The following is a 22,644-nucleotide window of genomic DNA, read 5'->3' as shown; positions in this document are numbered from 1 at the left end:
AGTTTCCTTTGTTTGCATCGGTGCTCCTTACTCCACTTTTCATCATAATGTCAGCACAAACTTTTCGTTGATCTTTCTTTGAGTTCTTCTCGGGTTAGTCTTCGAGTGTTAGAGCTTCGACTAGGAGTAGATGGGGTGGGCAGCTTGCTGATCACATGTTTGTTGACACCTCTATTTCGACGATTTTTCATGCTTATTATTTCGTCATGCAGACGTGCAAATGAAATCGCAATTATCATAGTGCGGGGTTGACAAGGCTTAACTTCACATTGGATATTTGGATTAAGTCATTTGATAAATGTACCTACCAGCTATCATTCAGACCAATCTCTAGCTTTATTTGACAATCGTTCAAACTTGCTTTAATATTCCAACAGTGTAGAAGTCTGACAAATTTTGGCGATTTGTCCATCAACATTCTCGTATTCAGATGGTCCAATGCGAACAAGAAGCCCTATCTTGAATTGCTCCCATGAGGAGACTCTATGGCAAGTTTCGTACCAATCATACCACTGAATTACATCTTCATCTAACTAGATTAAGGCTATTTCCACATCTTCTCATCTTGGAAATTCCACCTTAATACATTGGTAGCTTGTGTCATATTCTTGGGGCCCTTTTCCTATATCTCCAAATCTGTTCAACGCAGAACTTAAACTTTCATCTTGTTGAAACTTGTTAAAGTTTTCCAATAAGCTATTTCTGAAATCGTTAAGGGTTTCTTGTAGTCGGTTCTCAATTCTGGTTTCCAATGCTTCAATATGTGCTTTCACTGAGTAATCAGTAGCCATTGCGTAAGACTAAAAATCTATAATCCCCAGTTCTTGTTTCTGATGTCTGGTCAAGGGCATCAGCACTGTCGACGCGAAGCTACCGAGGAAGCGGACACCAAGGGCAACGTAAAGGCTTGCTACAGTCGCTACGAGGAGGAAAAGTTATTGCCCTATTTCTATCGCTGCGTAGGGTGACAATGCCGAGGGCCGGAAGGCGACGACGTCGGTGTGGCTGTAGTTACTGCGACCCAAGGGAGCAATCGGCGAGCAGCCAGGGTTGAGGCTATGGTGGTGCAGTTGGGAGTAGCTACCAAAGCTGCTATTAAGGTTGGGAAGTGGCATTGACAACGGTCGAGAGGCAATGGTAGTGGCAACCGGCAGCTGCTATAGAGGATGCAGAGCATGGGGGAGGCAGCGTTGATAAGGTTGGGAGGCAGCATTGACAAGGGTCGAGAAGCAATAGTGGTAGCGATCGACGACTGTTGTGAATGTCGGTGGAGAAGAGGAAGCGGTGGTGGCGCGACTAGGAACAATGGCAATCAGTGGGCTATAGATATCCACATTTTCAAAAGGCAGAGATAGAAAAGATTGTCAAAGAGATGCTAGAAATAGGGGTTATAAAAGCTAGTGTTAGCCCATATTTCTCCTCAGTCTTATTGATAAGAAAGAATGATGGCTCGTGACGAATGTTCGCGGACTACAGAGCACTCAACAATATTACAATGAAAGATAAATATCCTATTCCAATGGTGGACTCTAGGTGGGCTTCTTTCTCGCTCAAGAAGGATGTGACTGTCGGCTTCTTTATTTCTTTCTTTTCTTTTTTTTTTAGATTTTTTTTTTAGATGATGATAGCTACGATGAGGTGTTGCGAGAAATTGTAGCGAGAACACTGATGATCACTGCTCCGATACCAAATGATAAAACCCCTATGATTTTATTGTAGAACAAGAGGGAGAAAATGGATGATCGCTTCGAGAGGATCAACCTCCTTGATCACTTCGAAGGGATCGACCTCCTAAGATTTGTCAAAAGATTGAATAATATTTTATTGATAACTTAAAAGAAACAGATATGTTCCTATTTATAAAGTTTCACTCAGAGTTCATCAACTTAAATTATTAATAATAAATAAATATTGAATAAATCTATAACTCTTATCAAATTAAACAAACTCAATAAAACATTATTCAAAAACTCAAAAAATAAAGATATCCTAACAGTTGATTTTGTGTGATCTGTTACAATCATCTCGGTGCATTCATCTAATGATATTTCGATCATGATTGATGATCATTTGAACTTGTTATTCGAAAATCCAAATCATCTTTCCATTCACGACCAATTCTACATCGCTCATTTTATGTTAGTTTGTTATATAGATATTCTATAGTTTTAAAATCCAAACCATGTGAGATATATATATATATATATATATATATATATATATATATATATATATATATATATATATATATATATATATATATATATATATATATATATCACATGGTTTGGATTTTAAAACTTTAGAATATCATACAAGATTAAGACCACAATCCTACTGGTAAATCCTGACTCCAACATATGCCAACAAACTCATTATAAAAAATGTAAATGGCCAATGACTAAAAGAGGCAATAGATTAATACATTACATAATAACTCAAATTTCTTACTAAATGTCAAGTAATTAACCAAATTTATATGACTCACAAGCAACTCTAAATCATCCTCAACAAAATAATAAAAACTAGGAATAGCCTTGTACTGCAGCATCCTCCATCAGGTGGATCCTTATTCCTTGTAGTATTAAATTTCCAACTTATCTGGACAAAGAGAAGACGAACAGTTTTCCGGGCAAGATGGATCAGTTGCAAATTTGTCTACAGAGAAAACATGTACAAACTAACCTTGCAAGTGTACTGAAAAGCATCGAATAGCAGAAATTCTTGATGAGGAAAAAAGATTACCCAGGAAACGTTAAGCAGGGCTCTGTGTGGCCTTTAATACCAACTCCTCGGTGGTGGGGCCTATGATCTCGTTGGCCGGCTTCAAAGAAAGGCAGTATATTCTTCCAATAGAGTCCTGAGGGACAAGAAAATGAGTTCCCACCAACTACATCAATGTAATAATTTTTTCACTTCAGCCAAATATTAATTGCACAAAGGAATAGAGATGAGATAATAAAGTATCACAACACCACCACTTGTGACTCGGATTTGGTTTTCATCTATCACAAAGATTATTCTGATCTCTGGTGATCAGCAAGTCATGTCAGGTATTTAATACAAGCAAGTTATCAAAGATATACAGAACTATCAGGGTCAACTATGGTTGAGAATGCCTAAATATAATCCTACATTTCTGAGTAATGCATAAGCACATATAAACAATTTGTCAATGATCTAGTATATTATGAACAACCTACAGAAGGGGAAGTTGTTCAACTAGTTGCAACTTTGTTCTTTATTTGGAGAAGTAATATTATCAACATATACAAAGATTGTTCCCCAGAAAAGAAGACATCCAGCAATGCTCTCTATCATCTGTGGTTGTTTTGAGTCGTTGAGTTGAAATACATTTTCAACTGGAAAAATCGGATAACTAAAAGATAGTTTGGAAATTCATCGTTCATGGCAGCAGCAGATATCAATTGTTTTAAGTAATGGTATACCTTTAATGATTCACCAAGGAACTAACACAGTGAAAAGCAAAACATAACAGTGCAAGTATTTTGTGAACATACTCTCACAACAATTCCAAAGTCTCTCTAACTTCTGGACTGCATCTAAAACCTCGAAATTGCATTTCATTCCGAACTCTTCCTGAATGAGTTCTTCACACCGAATATCAAGATCCTGCATGTGTGTTCAAAAGGAAAAGTGAAGAAACCTCACATGATCCAATTTTGACTTTCAGTGAGACAAAGATACAGATTATGAAAATCCATAATTAATCAGGACCTCCATTGTGGCCTTTCCTTGCTCCATCAGAATAAAATAAGAAACTATAACCTCTTTGACCTGCACATATGAAGAATTTTCTTGATAAGTGGAACAGAGGAGAAAATGTCGTGCTCAACAGCACTTTTCGATGTTATTGCATGGTTGATCAGATAACTCTGTATGATAACCTACTTCCTGTTGGATTACATCATCACATAAGTGTAAAAGTGTGCCTCTCCCACTATCCAGTTGTCTGTCATACATTGACTGTGTGATTAAATTCCGGTAAGTTCCATGTTTTGCTGAAACCTGCAGCGCAAAATTGCAACTTCAGCAATAGCTAAGATCAAGACTACATGAAATCAAAAATACTTATGTCGTTCACATAAACAATGAAACTATCGTCCCAAAACCCCATGGGAAGGCATTAACACACTGGAAATGCACATGGAGAAACTAGGTTAATTGGACCTTAAAGAAGTGAGATTTGCAATGAGATCTGGAAGTAATGGAGCAGTACTTGTAACTAGTGAGAGAAAATATCAAATGTGAATGCCTAAGAGGTATTCCATTAAGTCAATCAAGCATGTGATTTCATTGGCAGAAGTCAAAACAAGGTCACAAAAATTTGATATTAGGAACATGAAATAGAACCAGAACTTAAGATATTACAGGTGCAATTATAAAGCCACATCCAAGTCATCCTTTCTCAATTTAATTCATATATAGGATTCTCATATGTGCAAGCCAACAGTAGAAATAAAATAGAAGAAGAGAGTAAAGAAAGATTTGAGAGGAATTACATTCTTGTAGTTAAACTTCACACTTAGACCAAAAAGAGTTACAAATTGACAGACATACATATATACATACATAAATATATACATACATATACAGAAATACATATGTATATATATATATGTATATACACACACATATACACATACATATATATACATTATATGTATGAACTTATGGCTTGTCGTATATACATACATACATACATATATATATGCCGATCCCAAATAGTTGGGACTTATGGTTTTGTTATTGTTGTTGTTGTATGTACATATACGTATGTATGTATATGTATATATGTATTTATTTATCTAAACCTATTACTTGTCTAGACTAGTAAGGATTAAGGAAACATGAATAAGAACGAGATACCTCACTTGGGTGCTGCCTTGCCCCGGTCAATCCTCACAGGCTGCCACGTTGGTCAGTCACCCTCAAGTGGTGAGATGTTCTGGGCTCTGGCCACAGCTGCTTTGGTCTGTTTGGCCCCAGGAAGATTGGGAGCCTTTCTTGTTAACCTAGAGCTATTTATGATTGAACTGAAAGAGGAAATTCAAGCTGGACTGATTAGGCCCCAATCCTATTCCAAGTAAATGTCAAACTTGTTGACTAATCAAACTTCAACCGAAGTCAGCTAAGCTCCTTTGCGTAAGTATTTACAAAGGTATCCATGTGGGATAAAAATGGCTAATGTGGTGAGACAAATCTCTTCAACCATGTCAAGTAGGTTTCTAATCTGACTTGGTGCATTCTGTGGGTCCCAAGCTTCCCGCTGATGTAGGGATTACATGTCATGCTGGTTAGAATATTGCTTCATAAAAAACCCTCCCTCTTATATTCACCTAGTGAATCACCAATATAAAATGAGGCAACTTATTCTGAGGCTATGAGGCTTGATTTGATCTCCATTTTCTATGAAATTTATGGCAATATCGAGGGAGTTCCTTTAGATCATGTGGAAGTATTATTCAACAATTTTGAAGGTTTGAAAATGAGGCTTTAGAGGTGAATAGATACAATTTAGTTGGAATCACAGGCTTGTAGTGACTTGTATCAGGATCATACTTCACCCATTTTGGTTTTTGTTCCACAACTCCTAGTCAAACTTGCCTTCCCTTGTGATAAAATTTGTTGATACCTTTTTAAGGTTCTAAATTCATACACCATAAACATTGGTTTGTTGGTAGTGTACAGACTCTCTCACCAAATGTTGAAGGTTCAAATTTTCAACTGACACATTTTTCGAAGATGTTAGCTAGCTTAGCTGGTAGAGACTTTGATAGTATATCAAGGTCTTGGGCATGAATCTCGTCTTCATCACTTACCCTTTCTGAAAAAAAAAGGTTCTAAATTCATCTAAGGTGCCTGCAAAACTTAGCCACCATATACCAAGGATAAGATCAAAATTTTTTGAAGGGTGTACCAAAAAGCTCCATCTCAAATTATTCTCCTCAAATCTCAGAGGATACTTCAGAAACGAAGGGGAATAACTCAACGATCACAACATCCAAAGGTAGCTTTTTCGAATTGATATAGCTAATCTTGAAGGTAAGGAGATTTAGGAGGTATCACAAAGTAGAATTTGTTGTCTTGATAGTGTTTGGGTCTCAAAGTAGAATTTTTTATCTGGGTATAGTTTTTAAGGTACATATCACTGTCCTTTACCTGGATCACCCGGTCGACCCTTTCCTAGGGTTAAGCCAATCATGAAGAAGGGGCAAGAAGGTTGGAGTCATTGACCATGTTAGCATTAGCATATTAATTAACAGATTGTTGTCCAAGCCATGGTTTGCCTTACCGGTCCATACCGGTGTACCAATCGACCATCGGTATAATACATACTAACGTACCAACACATGGTATGATGGGGTGTACCAACGGACTGATATGTACCGGCCATACCAATCCTTGTTAAACCAATACATACTGCCCATATCGAGCAGTATGCCATGGTACGACGAACATTAGTCTAAGCACAATCAATTACACTGTTGGTGCAGCAAGTTGTTGGATATGGGCTGACATAACCAATATAGGTCATTCCAGAGGTACTTCTCATTTTAAATAGATCATGAAGCACTCTCTTCCTGTTTGCCAAGATTCTCCAAGGTTAGTGCTTCCTCAACCTGTTTTCTTTTATATATAAGCCTAAGATGAAGGGATTGAGGTTGTCTTACAAAACATAAGTAGCTTATGCTAGGCTTCTACTAACTAGATATGGCCGAGATCTTAGTATCACCACTGGGTTACATCTGTCATCTCCAATCCATCCATCATGTTCAATGTTCATTGATTTTAATAAAGCTGCATAGTTTTTTATTACATAGGAACTCCTAATGGTCTTCAATCATGTATATAAAAATAATTTAACTCCAAATTGTCTAAACTAACTAGGATTTAACAAATATGAAAGATATTAAAATACCTATCATTGGGCTATTTCCCAACCTTAGCTGACCCTCCTCATGGGGCCTCTAAGCTAGTAGGTCACCCTAAAGAGGTATGGTATCCCATTCACGCAATGACCAACTGTAATAGCTTGCCAGCCCTATTGAAACTTCCCTCTCTTTGTGTTCTTCCAAGATGATTGGACCTTTCTTCATGACAATAATCAAAATGGACTGATCCAGAAGGGAAAAAGTTGAGCTTAATAGGTTCAATCCCAATCCAATTCCATGTAGGATTCAATCAGTTTAACTAGCTAAAATTTGGCCAAAGTCATTGAAACTCCCATGGAACTGTAATAAGCATCAATGAAGGTGTGATGGGATGAGCTTGGTCAACCGATCCTCCTAGTCCTATCATGACTGATATAGGACTTTGTGATGATGACAATGATCCAGTGGACAATAATAATTACATCAAAAACAAAAGATGAAATAAAAGAAAAGTAAACTAATAATAACATGCAAACAAAATGAGAAAAATTAAACCACATAAAAACAAAAGTTTCATTAGAGAACTGTAAGGATAAGGAAGCGAGAAAGTACTAATAAATTCACACCCAAAAAAAAATCATAAGTAGAAGTTTCAAAAAGTGCTTATGAAAAGTAGACCTTAGCGCAATAGCCAACGACACCAGAAAGGATAGCTATAGCAACCCATATATCAGCTTTAGGCATTTCAAGTGAACTAACAAGAGTCACCTGCAAAGAAATTCAGGGTTATAATGCCAAAAAGAAATTATGATTATATTCACAAATGAATATAACTGATTTATTTTAGACTTACAAGCCCAATTATGACAGAAATGAGAAACTTGACCCAGTCCATGGGAGTTAAACTTGGATTTTTCTTTTCAGACTACAAAATTGAACATTGCATCTCAAGTATCAGATCAAAAAGGAAATTTACTGGAAAAAGATCGCAATAAGATCTCTTTTTCCTTATTTCAAAAGTAAAATATATACCAATACTAACTCCATATCAGCCATAGGGATATTTTTAAAGTGCTTCACAAAAATTCCTCGATCTACCATGTTCTTGGTGCCAGCCCGCCTGTATATTGTGAAAACATGTTAAATTTCTAGATTGTTGAATTTCTTTTTCCTTCCATGCACATTCAGTGATGTAATTTTAGGATATATACATGGGCTTTCGTTGAAAGATCAAGTCTGAATTTGAAGAAAGAACAATTAAACACATACCTATACACAACAATCATCCTATCAAAAGTAGGCTCTTGTATCCTAATCTTGCCAAACAAATTTTGCATGCTTTATGAGCACGCACATATAAAACAAATGAAAAAATATATAAAAACATCAGTCTTCAAACATGGAACTGAATAGAAAAAGAAACAGAATATAGACAAAAATTGAGACCTCAATTCCATGTTTTCAATCCGAATACATTCGACATACAAATCCTCTTCTGAGTCAGGATTAGTTTTGTCTGTTTTTTTGGAATAACTCTTTGTTGTTCTGCTTAATCTTCTGAAAAAGAGAATTTGTAGCCTGCAACCATTTTCAACAGTAATACCATTTGTTAATTGAATAAGAGAACTATAAAGAAACAACAATGATCAAATACCTTGTCTTCTTCAGGAACCACAACCATATACGAGAAATGATCATATCCAGTTTCTCCATTATAAAGTAATCAGTTGTTTGATCTACTCCAATGCCCCGACGAAAAATTACATACTTGTAAGTTGTAACAAACGGTAAACCATGTTAGGATGTGATAAGAAAGACATATACAAGTCTTTCAATGGATACAAGTTCACACTAATTGTAACAGATGAGTCCAGGAATACCTACAGTCGCATTTCATATATTAACAAAAATATATAATGAGACATTTAAAGCATATACTTCTTGACCAACAAGACAAATCACGGGAAGAAGTGCTCAGGAATATTAACTAATAAATACATCTTTTTCCGAAACCATTCTAATATCTCAAGGAACTCTATCATAAGTTTATTACCTTATCTGAAAATTCAGGAAGGTTCTCATGAGGATGATCATTAAAATATCTTGATAAAAGTCTTTTGTCAAGCTGCATTTGAACATTTTGAAATAGGTTGGTGAACAGAACTGTAATATGTGATGCAAAACGAATTGAATATAGATGAACAGAATTGTACTTTTCTTTTTGGAAGTAGCATTTGCACTAACCTTGGACTCATCAACTTTGATAGGGAGGTTCAATAAGTACTGTCCACAATGTGCAACATCAATCTCCTCATCAGTCACTATTTTAAAGTTGCTCTGTTCCATTACCTGCATTGCACAAAAGAATGGTAATAGAGTGCCTTTAAAGCATGTAGAACAAAAGCCATGATTGTCTAAGAATTGTGATAAAATTTTGAAGACTTCAAGTTGTAAATGAGTTCATTACTCATAACCCAATATTCATAGTTTACCAGGATGATCCGCAATCACTTCAATTCTCCATTTCTTGTATGTAGGAGAAGTAAAACCCAATTTCTATTTGAAAGCATAAAGGAAGATAGGAATAGGTTTGTTTTTACACCAACTTAAGAAACTGCATATCCTATACAAAGTTTGTTTGCATAAGTGCAACAGATCCTCAAGAAAAAAGTTTATAGGCACAAGTATTTTTTATGACGAGGACCATTCCCAAAATATTTCAAGGGCTGAGTTCATGTGTTATCATCTTCAAGTTAAAAGAAACCATCCAACCACCACCGGAAACTATAGCTGAGAGGAAATAATCCCCCTTGTAGCACCAATAACATATTTATAAATCAACATCAAATATCTGAAACATTTTATACGAATGCTAATTACTTATTTTTGACATTATGTATGGCAAGTTTAACACTTTGAAATGATCAGAACTGAAATTCATAAAGATATCACAAGTTGTATAATCCATTCAAGTGATATTTTTTTATAACTTATGTATCTTGACTTGATCACCAATCATGGAAGTGGTTCTCACTCTAACATTAAATTTCAGTATTTAAAACTTGAGGAACAGCTATAAAGATAATAGGACAGAAACAATAACTCACCTGAAAGAAGTACAACAAGAAATTCTATTCCAGAACATCAATCTCTTCGGGAGATAAGTTTTGCTGATCCAATTTGTGAGCACCATGAACAGGATCAAATAGAGAATATAATTGCTGAAAATATAAAAACAACTTTAATAACAATGAAATACCTTTATCTAACATGAAGAAACTTCAGTTAACATTATCGAATGAAGCATGAAGAGTAGTGCAACTATAGGACATCCAAAAGCAGTGTCATGCATGTGCTAACAATTTTCTTAGGGCACAAGTGGGTAACCAAAAAGAAAATTGCAAATGCATACCATTAGATCTTCAAACTGGAGAAGGTACCATGCTCTAATAGTATATTCAACTCTCTTACAGAGCTTTAAAAATTCTGCCCTATCATAATCATGCTCTGCAATAGAAAAAGTAAATATGAAAAAGCAGAAGAGTCCCCAGTTGAGATGTTCCTAGAAGAGAAAATCTCAAAAATAAACAAAGAAAATGAATTAGACTACAGCATGCTAAGGAATGAACAAATTGGTAAACCATGTTTTTCACATGGATCCACATGAATGAGGCAAGAAACGAAGAGTTCACAAAACCCAGCTGCAGGCTTGAAGCTCTCCCACCAAGCAGTTAAGCGCGTTTTTTCCCCTCAATGCAGACAAATCATATCAACCATCAAAGAGAAGAAGAAAAAAAAGAATATACTATATATTTGCAGAAACTTTAGGAACAATATCCGTCTAAAATGTCAGATGAGGGTATGAAAAAGAGAAAAAAGAAAGGACCAAGGATTATGAAGAAGAGGTAGGTGGGCACCGACGAGGACGGCAAGCTTCATGACGAGCTTAGGCTTGAGGATGGGGATGACGGACTCGCGCTCCAGCCGGATCACGTCCTTGCTGCCGCCCATCCTCCTCCTCTGGACTATGCCCCCGCCAGCTTCCATGTGGTCCACAGAGGTCGGTGGGGAAGAATACCTCTGTTATTAGCTACTAGGGTTTTGGATGTTGGGGGAATCCAAAGAGGAAGCAACGTAACAGTAATTTTGGCTGCGTCGGCGGTTACCGTTTCGGTCATTCTTCCGTCGAAGGCAGCGAGCGAGTCGGACCACCATTTCTCCGGACTCAATTGCTCATGTCGGTGTTTCATGTAACCAATATCTTGAAAACTTAATCAGAGAAATGGAATATTTATCTCACATAATTTTTATATTATAATATATATATATATATATTGAAAATTAATCTGAGAAATGAAATATTTATCTCACATAATTTTTAAAATATAATATTTTAATAATAAAAAAGTCGTGTGAATATTATCTCATGAAAATAAGGTGACAAAAGTAAAGTTTTCCAAATGCATAGCTCCCACGTTTTCTTTGAAACTGTAAAATTTCGTCATAATATTCACCGAAAGTGAAGTTTTCATAAGATTTGCTCCACATCATTTAAAAAAATAAAATTTCATAACATACCAAAATATTTTAGCACTACAAAATATGAATATTATTTCATAAAAAGTATAATAATAATAAATAAATTATCGACTAAGCACGATATTTTAATCGGATGTGGAGGGTTCAGAAGATCTTCTTCACCCTATTTTGACATGGTACAACATTTTAGCTTTAGAAACTCATATGACTGTTGATTTATGAAAAACATGAAAGACAAAATTTATCGAAACTAAAAAATTCATGCGATGTTCTTCGTACCACTTTAAAGTTATAAAATTTCAATATAGCATAACATTTTTTAGCATTAAAAAAAATTATATGAATGTTATTCCATGAAAAATTATGATGATTATACAATTTATTAAAAGTGAAAGGTTCATAAAATTATAAAATTTATTTTATGTTAAAATATGGTGGTTGTAAAAATTATCGAAAGTGGAATGTTCGTATGATTTTCTTGGCACCATTTGAAAAGAAGTACAATTGTCATAAAATTTGTTTAAAATGGAAGGTTCATACTATTTCAAAAACATAATTTTGACTTAATATAATATTTTAGAACTAGAAAAATTATATGAATATTATTTCATGAGAGAATATGATAGTAATAAAATTTATCAAAAGTGAAAGATTAGCAGGATCTTCTTTCCACTGTTTTAAAAACATATATTTGACTTAGTACTATTTTAGCACTAGAATAATTGTCTGAATTTTCTTTTGGCGAAAAAACATGACAACCTTTGAATTTGATGAACATGAATGGTTCACATGATTTTCTATATACCAGTTTTTAAAAACATAAAATTTTGATAAATTTTAATTATTTAATTCAAGGACCTTCCTATCATTTTGCATTACTAAATAACATTTTTAATCCTCCATCTTTGGTAAATCAAATAATACACACAAGGATAATGTTTTATAGTGAGCTGATCATCGAAGCCCATATTTGAACCCAACTAATTTGGTCGATCAAATTTTGACGATTCATCTTCAAATCAAGTCTTATCTTCATCATTTATTTTTTTTTATAAAAATAAATAATTTTTTTAAAAAATATAGTAACATAGATCTTAGCATCAAATCTTATTTTCATGAGGAATCCTTTGCGAAAAGATTAAAATTGTAAAACGTATTGATGTATGAAGTGATCAATTGGATTTTGTTAGACAAATTATACATTGGTAATTTAAGCCTTTCCTATCTTCTAAATTAAAAAAAAATGAAAATAAAAATTGGGCGTTAGCGTATATCTTCGTTGGAAAGTCTGCCGTCCAGTGAAAAGACGTACTATTAGCGACTGATGTTTAGGCCCCAAATATCTGGAAGCTTCGTTGCACTCGCAACAACTATGCCACGTAGGGAGAAGACGCAACCACCGCGCACTAAAGGACACGCAGCAGTCTTACAACGAAATGAAGACACGATGGGCTTTGATTGGGTCTTCCCGACTCGTTTCCATGGGCTCGTTAGGCCACACGCGGCGAGGACGGTTGGAATACGGTGACTTTTGGACATCAGAAGAAATCCACGATTCCCGTCGGACTTTTTCCGTTGCGATTGCGGTCCTCGCACGTACTCGCGTTTCTGCTGCCCTGCTCCTGCGTCTGAACAAGGTGGGCATTTAAGCAGCAGCAGTCGGTCTGCAGAGCATTCAAGGCGCACCAGAGCTTCGGCAGGTAGTCTACTGCTACGATCAACCCGCCCCACCTTTGGCTTTTCCTCGCATTGACGCTTCCACCCACCCCCGCCTTCGGTTTTACTTCTCATCGCTCCTCTGTTGAGATCTCGGGAGAGGAACATGGAGCCGGAGGGCGAGGGTCGCCTGCCAAGCCGTGGTGACGGTACCGGAAGCGGTGATACCGAAGAGAAGAAGGTGGCTCTGATGAGGATCTTCGTCGAGGGAAAAGATCCAGCTGCCAAGGTTCATCTTCCTCTGTTTCTGTTAATTTGCCTGGATATAGCTGGATGCGCTTATAGCTCTTAATTTTCTTGCTGAGCTTTCAATTCTGAGCGGCAGAGACTCTAAAAAGGTGGAAGAAAGAACAAAAGTAAGCAGAGTAACAGAGAATTCGGAGTGGTATTCCGGGAAAGATGAAAATTCTCGCAACCAAACGAAAACTAGGATCCAAGAGAGTCTAACCTAATTTATACTTGTAAGATCTTGCATATGGAACTTATGTCCATCTTGTTACTGGTTCAGAATGAGAAGATTCAGATAGTGCCTAAGGGTAGGAATGAAATAGCTTGAGAGAGTCAGGCGCCGAAGGGTCTCTCACCGTCACGTTATGGCTGTAAATTTTTTTTTCGCAAATGAGACTCAATCCCAGGAAATTAAAATGACCTGACAAATTGTTTCTCCGGCTACACTGGTTAGCACCTTCACTATATGCCTCCAATTTACTGAATTGTGTCCACACCCTCTTGCGAGTGTCTCCTGCAGGTACAAATTTTGATGTGCACGGTGCAGTAGAATGACTACCCATGTTTTTGTTAGACGTGTAAGTTTACACCGCATTATTGATTGAATGTTATTCATTTTAGACCATAAATTGTAAGCTGAGGTAGCTTTATGGTACATCAAGCAAAAATTGTGACTGCTTGTCTTCCCAACTTTCCAAAGACCAGTGCTTTTTATATGCCCATAATCACCAGTAGATGAAGCAGCAGCTCATATAACAGGAAATTAGGATGATGGTGGTGAAAGAGCATAACCAATTTAACTAAGAGTGAGGAGTCCGTGTTGCATTTATGAGTGTCTCCACTGTTTTCAAGTTTCTGCAGGCCCAAATTATGCAGGAACATAACATGAAACGTACCACACTCTAAATTAATTTTACTTCTTGGATGTTTCATTGAACTCAAGTAAGCCTACTGGATACTTTTTTTACTTGCCTGCTTTTGTGAGTGGTTTCTCTTTCAATTCATTGTGTTACATTCACATGGTGGATTTAAACTCTTCCTTCCCTCACCTTGGATTCCTGTGAGAATATGTTCACGGATGTCACACATCGCCATTCAAATCAACTCCTTTTGGGAGTGGGGTGGATGGGTGTATTTTTGTGTCCTCTCTTTTTTGTTTTGAGCATTCCTCAGAGTGCTATAGTTATTACATCCATTTTTGCTCTTAGTTTATATCTTTCTACATTGATGACAGTGCACATTTAGATGGTCCAAACAGATACTCTGCAGAGTTCTATACTTACTAGTTCTTCTCTTAGTTTACATCTTGCTACAATTATGACACTGCACATTTAGATGGTACTTCACATTCCAGACTCAGCACATGAACCTTGGCAATGTTTGTCCTTTGTTGTTGGCATTGTAGATGCATCTTCGCCTGTCATTACCAATTACTTTTCTTTTTTTTCTCTTTATTGTTAGCAAAAGGGAGAATCAATCCCCTTTTCATTTCACTAGAACTGAAAAAAATATGAACTGGAAATATATGTGAGACTGAGTGAGAGAGAGAGAGAGTACCAACTCGATGCTCTGTCCTACCATAAGCTTCCACAAACCTGTTCCAAACAATAGTTAACTGTATGTCTATTTTTTCCCTTGGACAACCAGTTTGTGTATTCATCAGGTGGTTTCTTGATTAAATGGTACTAAAGGGTATACTAAAGGGTATACCATACCATACCATACAATAGTTAAATGCTGTCCCCCTTTTACCACAAGCTATCGCAAAAGTAGATTCTTTACTTCTCGGCATGCATACCACCAATAAACATAGATGTGCTCGTGAATTTGTTAATCCAATTCTTTATTCTTCTAGGAAAATCCAAATCAGTTACTATTTTAGCAACGAAAGGGCCAAACTACAGATTATATACCTTTCATATGTTAACATATATCATGCATCTAGAAGTATACCTTTCCTGCAAAAACTTCCTGGCATCTCACGTGCAAGTATCTGAAATCCATGTATTTGGGAATTGGAACAAATGCTAATTATTCTTCGGTTATAATCATCCCTGTAACCCTCCTTTCTCCATTTCCATGATTTTTTTATGAAAAGAAAAATAACTTCTATTATTTCAAAAGCCTATTACAACCAGCACCTTGCTGGTCCAAAATAAGTAAAGAGCATAGGCCTTCTGCCTGTGCTATCTCCATTGCCATAATTATAATAATAGTATTGTATAAGATGTGACCATCCTTTTTTCATCGCTCTTAGTTTATGTAATCGTAAATTTTTTTCATTTCGATATAGAACCATTCTATTGGATGTTGTGCTGCTTATTTAGATGTTATACATGATGCTTTATTATTTTTACATTTTCCCTTGGTTATTGGATTCCATTCTTTTTCTTTTGCCCAACACTTATTTACTTTCATATGGTGCTGGTGATTAATAAAGCAACTGGGAGTGCCAAATGCAGGAGGTAGACAACTTTATGCTCAGAAGGTTCTTGCGTGCACGTGACCTGGACATTGAGAAGGCTTCTTTTTTATTTCTAAAATATCTTAAGTGGAGGAGAACAGCAGTTCCTAATGGATTCATTTCAGAGGCAGAGATCAGGAATGACCTTTCTCTGAAGAAGGTGTTCATGCAGGGATTTGATAAGACTGGCCAGCCTATAGTAGTTGCTTTTGGTGCTAAACACTACCACTCTAAGCGAAACATGAATGAGTTTAGTAGTAAGTGTCACTTGATATGAATAGCAGTCAATAAATAGCACAATTATCTGTTTGTCTTATCACCAAATAATTGTCACTTATTAAAGACACAAAGTATGAGTTGAAGCATAACAAAACCCTGTTACTAACATTGTGGATGAAATTTCAGGTTTTGTCATATATGTTCTTGACAGAATATGTGCCAGGTAACTATAAACAATGTGCTGTTAGTAAGAAAGTTTATTTTTCATTTCACGTGATTCTATTTTAACTATCTCAATTCTGAACCATAATGTAAAGACAATGAATTGACAAATATTTTAATTGTTTGAAGCATGATTAAGTACTCATAGACGTTCTTTGATGCTATAGATGTGCTTTTATCTAAACCTTGACGTGCTTGCAGAATGCCTACAGGTCAGGAGAAGTTCACTTGCATTGGTGATCTTAAAGGTTGGGGATTATCAAACTGTGACATTAGGGCATGCATCGCAGCTCTAGACATTATGCAGGTTTGTCCTATGAAGCAAATTATTGACCAAAGTAACTAGGAAAACTATTCAGATTAAGGATTTACTTGATAACCTTGAACACAGTGATATTTCTTTTTTACTTCATAAGATAGCGTAAGAGTTGCCAAACTATTTGTCATTCCTCATGCCAACTAGATACATTAGTATCTAATGGAAGGAGCATCAAGATTTAAATTGGACATCAAGGTTTCTTTAGGATCATTATATGGATGATTATATAGACGATATCTTTCAAATTCCTTTCTGGCCCCCAAGGCTATCACCGAGAATACTTTGTATGATTCCCACTTCTCTGTTGTAACCAGGACCCTAGATATTAAAGATAGACATCTCTTCTTTCTCCTATTTCATTCTTTTGTCTTTCTCCTAGTATGAAGAATAAGAGTGAATAGAACGAATATCTTCTGAGGAAGGATAAGAAAGAATTCAGTGACTTTCTTGAAAAAAGAGTAACCTAAGACCATTCTGAAGTATCAGTGAAATCACCGATCAAATAGAACCTTTGTTAAATGATAGGAGGATCTTGACATCAATAATGGGAAAGGATTAGTTAAGTTCATACGTAGAGGTACATGTCAAAAGTATGGTATGCAATACATTCAGGTATATTTGATATCCAGAGTTTAGTGAAAGCGTGAACAACCAAATTGTAATCAACATTTGTATGTAAAAATTTTGACGTAAATATATAAATGTAGACCATAAGGTTTTATCATAGAAGAAATGAGAGAAAATAGGATGATCACTTCGAGGAGATCGACCTCTTAAGGTTTGTCAGAAGACTGAAATAATATTTCATTGATTGTCTAAAAGAAACAAAAACATCCCTATTTATAGAGTTCCATCTAAAGTCCACCAGGACTTGGACTCTTAATAAATAAATAAATAAATATCAAATAAATCTTTATCTGACTCTTAGATCAACTCAATAAAATATTTATTCAAAGCTCATAAAATAAAGGCATCCTAACAATTCCTCCCCCTTCAAATCAATCTTGTCCTCAAGGCTGAGCAACATCAAACTCGGGGAGTTTCTCTTTCAATACTTCAATCACAATGTATCTACGATGCATCACAACCCGTTGATCAAGTAAGTACGGGCTCCACTTTTTGATAGTGCAAGTAATATGTCAGCCTTTTAGTGTAGTAATCGTTGTAGTTTTCTAAAGAACCCTCTCCATCTGATGGCTAGTGGCAGTTGTGACCTTACTTCCACATCTTCCCCTTAGAATCATCTGCTTTCCATTAATAAAAAACTTCATGATTAATTTAGAAAAATTCCAAAAAACATCACCCAGAGTTGATAGCCATTCAATTCTAAGCACCACTTCAAAATCTTCTAAGGATAGCAAAAAAAAGTCCACAAGCAACTCTTGGCCCTGTATAATCAAGTTTATTTTCGAATATTTGCCATCACAAGTTAAAATCCATCCATCAGTAATTTTTGCTTCGAATTTGTCACAGTCTTCAATGTGGTAGGCCAATCTGTCAGGAACTTTACTATCTATAAAATTATTAGTACTACCAGTATCAATCAAAATTGTAACATACTGATGTTCCAAAGTTCCTTCAACTTTCATAGTTTGCGGGTCAGAATAGTTGGCTAATGTATGTAATGTATGTATAATAAGTCTAACATCTTCATCAAAATCTATACCTTCATGATCGGAGTCCATGTTGTTAGCTTCTGGTTCCTTCCTAATTGGTTCAATCATTAGAAGTTGCCCTTGTTTACATTAGTGCTCCTTACTCCACTTTTCATTATAATGCCAGCATAAACCCTTCACTGATCTTTTCTTGAGTTCTTCTCAGGTTAGTCTTCGGGTGTTAAGGTTTCAGTTGGGAATAGATGGGACGGGTGGCTTGCTGATCATCTGTTTATTATCACTTCTATTTCGATGATTTTCCATACTGATTTTGTTCTCATACAAACATACAAACGAAATTACATCTGCCATAGTCCAAGGTTGGCAAGTTTTGACTTCATACCAGATATCTGGATTAAGTCCTTTAATAAATGTTCCCATCGGTTATCGTTCGGACTAATCTCTGGTTTGATTTAACAATCATTCAAATCTACTATGATATTCTAGTACTATAGAAATATGATGAATTTTTGTGAGTTGTCCATCAACATTCTCATATTCATATGGTCTAAAGCGAATGAGAAGTCCTCTTTTGAATTGCTCCCATAAGGGGACCTCGTGGTAAGTTTCATACTAATCATGCCATTAGATTGTATCTCCATCTAGTTGGATTAAAGATATTTCCACCTTGAATTCTTCTGGAGTTCTATAAAAATAGAAAAAAATTTCTGCCCTATAGATCCAACTGATCGGATCTCCATCTTCCCATCTTGGAAATTCCACCTTCATGTGTGAATAGCTTGTATCTTGTTCTTGGTTCCTTTTCTCCGTGTCTCCAGATCGGTTCAATGTAAGATTTGAACTTTTATCTTGTTAAAACTTACTAAAGATCTCCAATAGACTCTTTTTAAAATCGTTAAGAGTTTCTTACAACCGGTTCTCAATTATAGTTTCCAATGCTTCAATTTAGGCTTTCACTGAGTTGTTGATAGCCATTGCATAAGACTGCAATTATGTAATCCCTAGTTCTTATTTTTGAAGTCTGGCCAAGGGCATCAACACTATTCTATTTATTGTAACTTTAGGTGACGTTGGCCCGAGATAGCATTGTGGATGTAGTTGGGACGTGAAGCTACCGAGGAAGTGGATGTCGAAAGGCTTGCTACGGTTGTTGCAAGGAGGAAAGGTTGTTGTCTGGTTTCTATCGCTATGTGGGGTGAGAGCCGCGGAGCTAGAGGCAGTGGCATCGGCGTGGGGAGTGACTAAGGGTGGTTGCGTATGTGGCTACTATTATTGCAATCCAAGGGGAGCGATCGCCGAACAACTAGGGTTGAGGCTATATTAGTGTAGCTAGGAGTAGCTACCGAAGCTGTTATTAAGGCTGGGAGGCTGGCGTCGGTCGAGGCAGTGTTGAGGGCGTGGCTGGGAGGCGGCATTGACAAGGGTCGAGAGGCAGCGGTGGTGGCAATCGGCTGCTGCAACAACAGAGGGACCGACGAGTGCTACAACAAGAGTGCTCTGTTTCTATCGCACTGCAAAAGAGGATGTTGGCAAAGCCAAAGGGTCGTGAGCAGTTGGGGAAACAACGATGGCTGCGACGGTCATGGTTGCCTTATTTCGGTTGTCGCGAGGAGGGATGGTCGAGCGGTTGCGGCTGTGACCCAAGGGGAGGCAGCAGGGTCGCGGTTAGGAGGCGGGCAACGATGGTCGTTGGTTGGGAAGCAGCAACAGTGATGATCGCTGGTCGAGAAGCAATGACGAGATGAGGCGTGACTGAGGGGTGGGAACGTTGAGGGTTAGGAGCAACGAGAAATAGTGACTGCTGAGGGCTGGGAAGCGATCATGCAGCTGCGACGGGATGGGACACTGGCAGCACCATCTCCGGCGAAGGCATAACTAAGGATGACTACGAGGGAAGATGGGATGAGGCACTCCTTTCTCGCTCGAGCGAGATAGGGCGTGGTCGCTTAGGCATGACTATCAGTTTTAACTTTTTTTTTTTTTTGGATGATAATGACTGAGACGATAAAGTGATATGAGAAATTACAATGGAAACATCGAGGATCGCTGTTCTAATATCAAATGATAAGATTCTGGGATTTTATCATAGAAGAAAAGGGGATGATCATTTTGAGAGAATTGACCTCCTAGGGATTGTCAGAAGATTGGAATAATATTTCATTGATTACTAAAAAAAATAGATATATCCCTATTTATAGAGTTCCACCCAAAGTCCATCGGGATTTGGATTCTTAATAAATAAATAAGTATCAAATAAATCTATATTCGACTCTGAACTAAATCAACTTAATAAAATATTTATTCAAAGCTAAGAAAATAAAGGGATCCTATTGAGGAACAGTTTATTTTTCTTTTATTTTTTTTCTTACATGTGTACTTATATATCCATGATACCTGTGCAGTTTAAATGTTCACATAGATACCACAAAATTCCAAATTATTCTTATTTTGATTTGTTAACTTGAAATTTTGTACATCTGAATTATTTTTACATACCTATTCTGTTTCCTGGAAATGTTAATATGAATTTTCAACTTTTAATCCAAACTTTAGATTTATTTTTCTTAAATATGATTAAATCTTGAGATTAAAAAAATGAACATTTACTACTTTGCATGACAGTAATGATTAGTGGTGTCATTCAAGGTTGCATGCAGAGAACACACTAAGCAACTACAAGATGGTGTTCGACCCAAAGGTGATATGCAACTAATTTTGCATTAACTATAATGTGGTTGATGTTGATGATAGCACAATTAACTGGAAATGAATAATAACTAACATCCAAAATGCCAAAAATAGATCAAGCACTGACATTGTTGTATAGACATCTCTGAATTGGAAAATTGTCCATGCAACACAACTTTGGGACAATTTCAAAATGAGTTTGCATCTGTTGCTGAGTCAACTGATGTAGAACATTGAAGATTCGGTCAAAATGTTGAACATGGTAAGGTAGAAAAGAAAAGTTAGTCAAGTAGTGGTTACTTTGATAATCATCTTCCACTAGTACATTGGGATAGTTCAGATGAGGCCCTCAAACATCATTCCTCAGTGATGCCAACACGTCCAGAAAACTTATTATATGAACAAAACTGCTAAAAGGTCTATATTTTCTTCAAGGGACAATGTTTTATGAAGGTTGCTTTCTGTATCGACCTTAAAGCAAGTTATTCCCGGTTCATCATCTACCTATGGTGATGGTTTCTTCATTTTTGTACATGTCTATGGAAACCAACAAGTTTGCACATATATTGATTGCTCTGGTAGACAATGACGGCACTCTCTCAATCATGATGACATTGCAGAACTATTATCCAGAGAGACTGGGCAGAGTCTTTCTAGTCCATGTACCTTATCTTTTCATGAAGGCTTGGAAGATCATATACCCATTTATTGACAAAAACACCAGGAAGAAGGTAATTGCTTCAGAGCTTCCCTGCCCCTTCTCACTCCATTTCTACATGGGAATAGTAATTATCGTGACTTACAACACATTTGCTCAAGAAATTTAGTCTCTTACCGATACATCAAGATATTTTCTTGCTTTAGATTGCATTTGCTTCTTTCTTGATCCTTCCGTAGAAATGACATTGCCTTTGTACAGTTTGTTTTCGTTGAGGATAAGAACCTAAGAGCCACATTGCTGGAGGACATTGATGATAACCAGCTCCCAGAAATCTACGGTGGAAAGCTGCCGTTGGTCCCCATCCAAGACCCTGATCCATTGGATCCCACTCATGTTGCTCTTAGGGATGATAATTAAGTAGCTTAGAGGAGATACTAAGTTGGAATCATCACTTTGTCCGTGCATAATAATCAGGTATTCCTGGAGACGTTGTGCTATCCAGTTTGCCACCTTCAGAAAATGTCGTGCATCAGCTGTGCTGAATGGTCAGGAGAAGTGATGCCTTGTTGCATCAACCGTTTACTGAATCAATCAGGGAAAGCAATGCCTTCAGTACATTCAGATTAACCTGAACCTTTTAGGTTGTTTCGCTTTGAGGAGTCGTATGAATTTATTTTGTTTAGTGGTGATCGTATATATACCAATAATAAACAGGAACACGAATGCATTGCAACCGTTACTAATTGTTAATGTTTTTTAAATCATTGTATTGTGATATGATCAACCCAAATTATCTCTCAACTTCACCCCCTTGTTATTGTTTTGCATGTTGATTTTGATCGTTTGGAAGCTTTTAGTAAGAATTTTTTGAAGATTTTGTTTGGATCTAAGTCGAATTAATGTTGGTGATCTTTTACATGAAGGAGATCGTGCATTAATTATCCAAAGGGGGCCTGTGAAGCAATAAGAAACAGGTGCTAATGGAGGATTTCCAGCAAGCTACTCAAAATGAAGTCACCAAAACAGTGCTCGTCCAAAGAAGATAGCGCTATCCTCTGCTCAAGCACGAGACTAGC

General features: G+C 36.6%; 1 protein-coding gene and 1 pseudogene across 2 annotated transcripts; one reads left to right on the top strand and one right to left on the bottom strand.

Moving 5' to 3' along the window:
• Positions 1 to 2,359: 2,359 nt before the first annotated feature.
• Positions 2,360 to 11,125, bottom strand: LOC103981763 (uncharacterized; annotated as a pseudogene).
• A 1,800-nt stretch (positions 11,126 to 12,925) lies between these two features.
• LOC103981764 (uncharacterized) lies at positions 12,926 to 22,378 on the top strand. Of its 2 annotated transcripts, none has more exons than XM_009398496.3 (6): positions 12,926 to 13,380; positions 15,842 to 16,100; positions 16,249 to 16,285; positions 16,486 to 16,591; positions 21,528 to 21,638; positions 21,827 to 22,378. In XM_009398496.3, the coding sequence occupies exons 1-6, from the start codon at positions 13,258 to 13,260 to the stop codon at positions 21,983 to 21,985; spliced, it is 795 nt and encodes a 264-aa protein (XP_009396771.1). In that variant the 5' UTR covers positions 12,926 to 13,257; the 3' UTR covers positions 21,986 to 22,378. The 2 variants fall into 2 exon arrangements, with proteins under 2 accessions (XP_009396771.1, XP_064960355.1); XM_065104283.1 differs by having other exon boundaries at positions 13,246 to 13,380; positions 15,820 to 16,100.
• The last annotated feature ends 266 nt before the right edge of the window (positions 22,379 to 22,644 follow it).

Source organism: Musa acuminata, chromosome BXJ2-4, assembly GCF_036884655.1.
Source record: "Musa acuminata AAA Group cultivar baxijiao chromosome BXJ2-4, Cavendish_Baxijiao_AAA, whole genome shotgun sequence".
NCBI lineage: Eukaryota > Viridiplantae > Streptophyta > Magnoliopsida > Zingiberales > Musaceae > Musa > Musa acuminata.
Note: the sequence above shows the minus strand (reverse complement) of the source record. Positions and strands in the feature narration are given on the sequence as shown.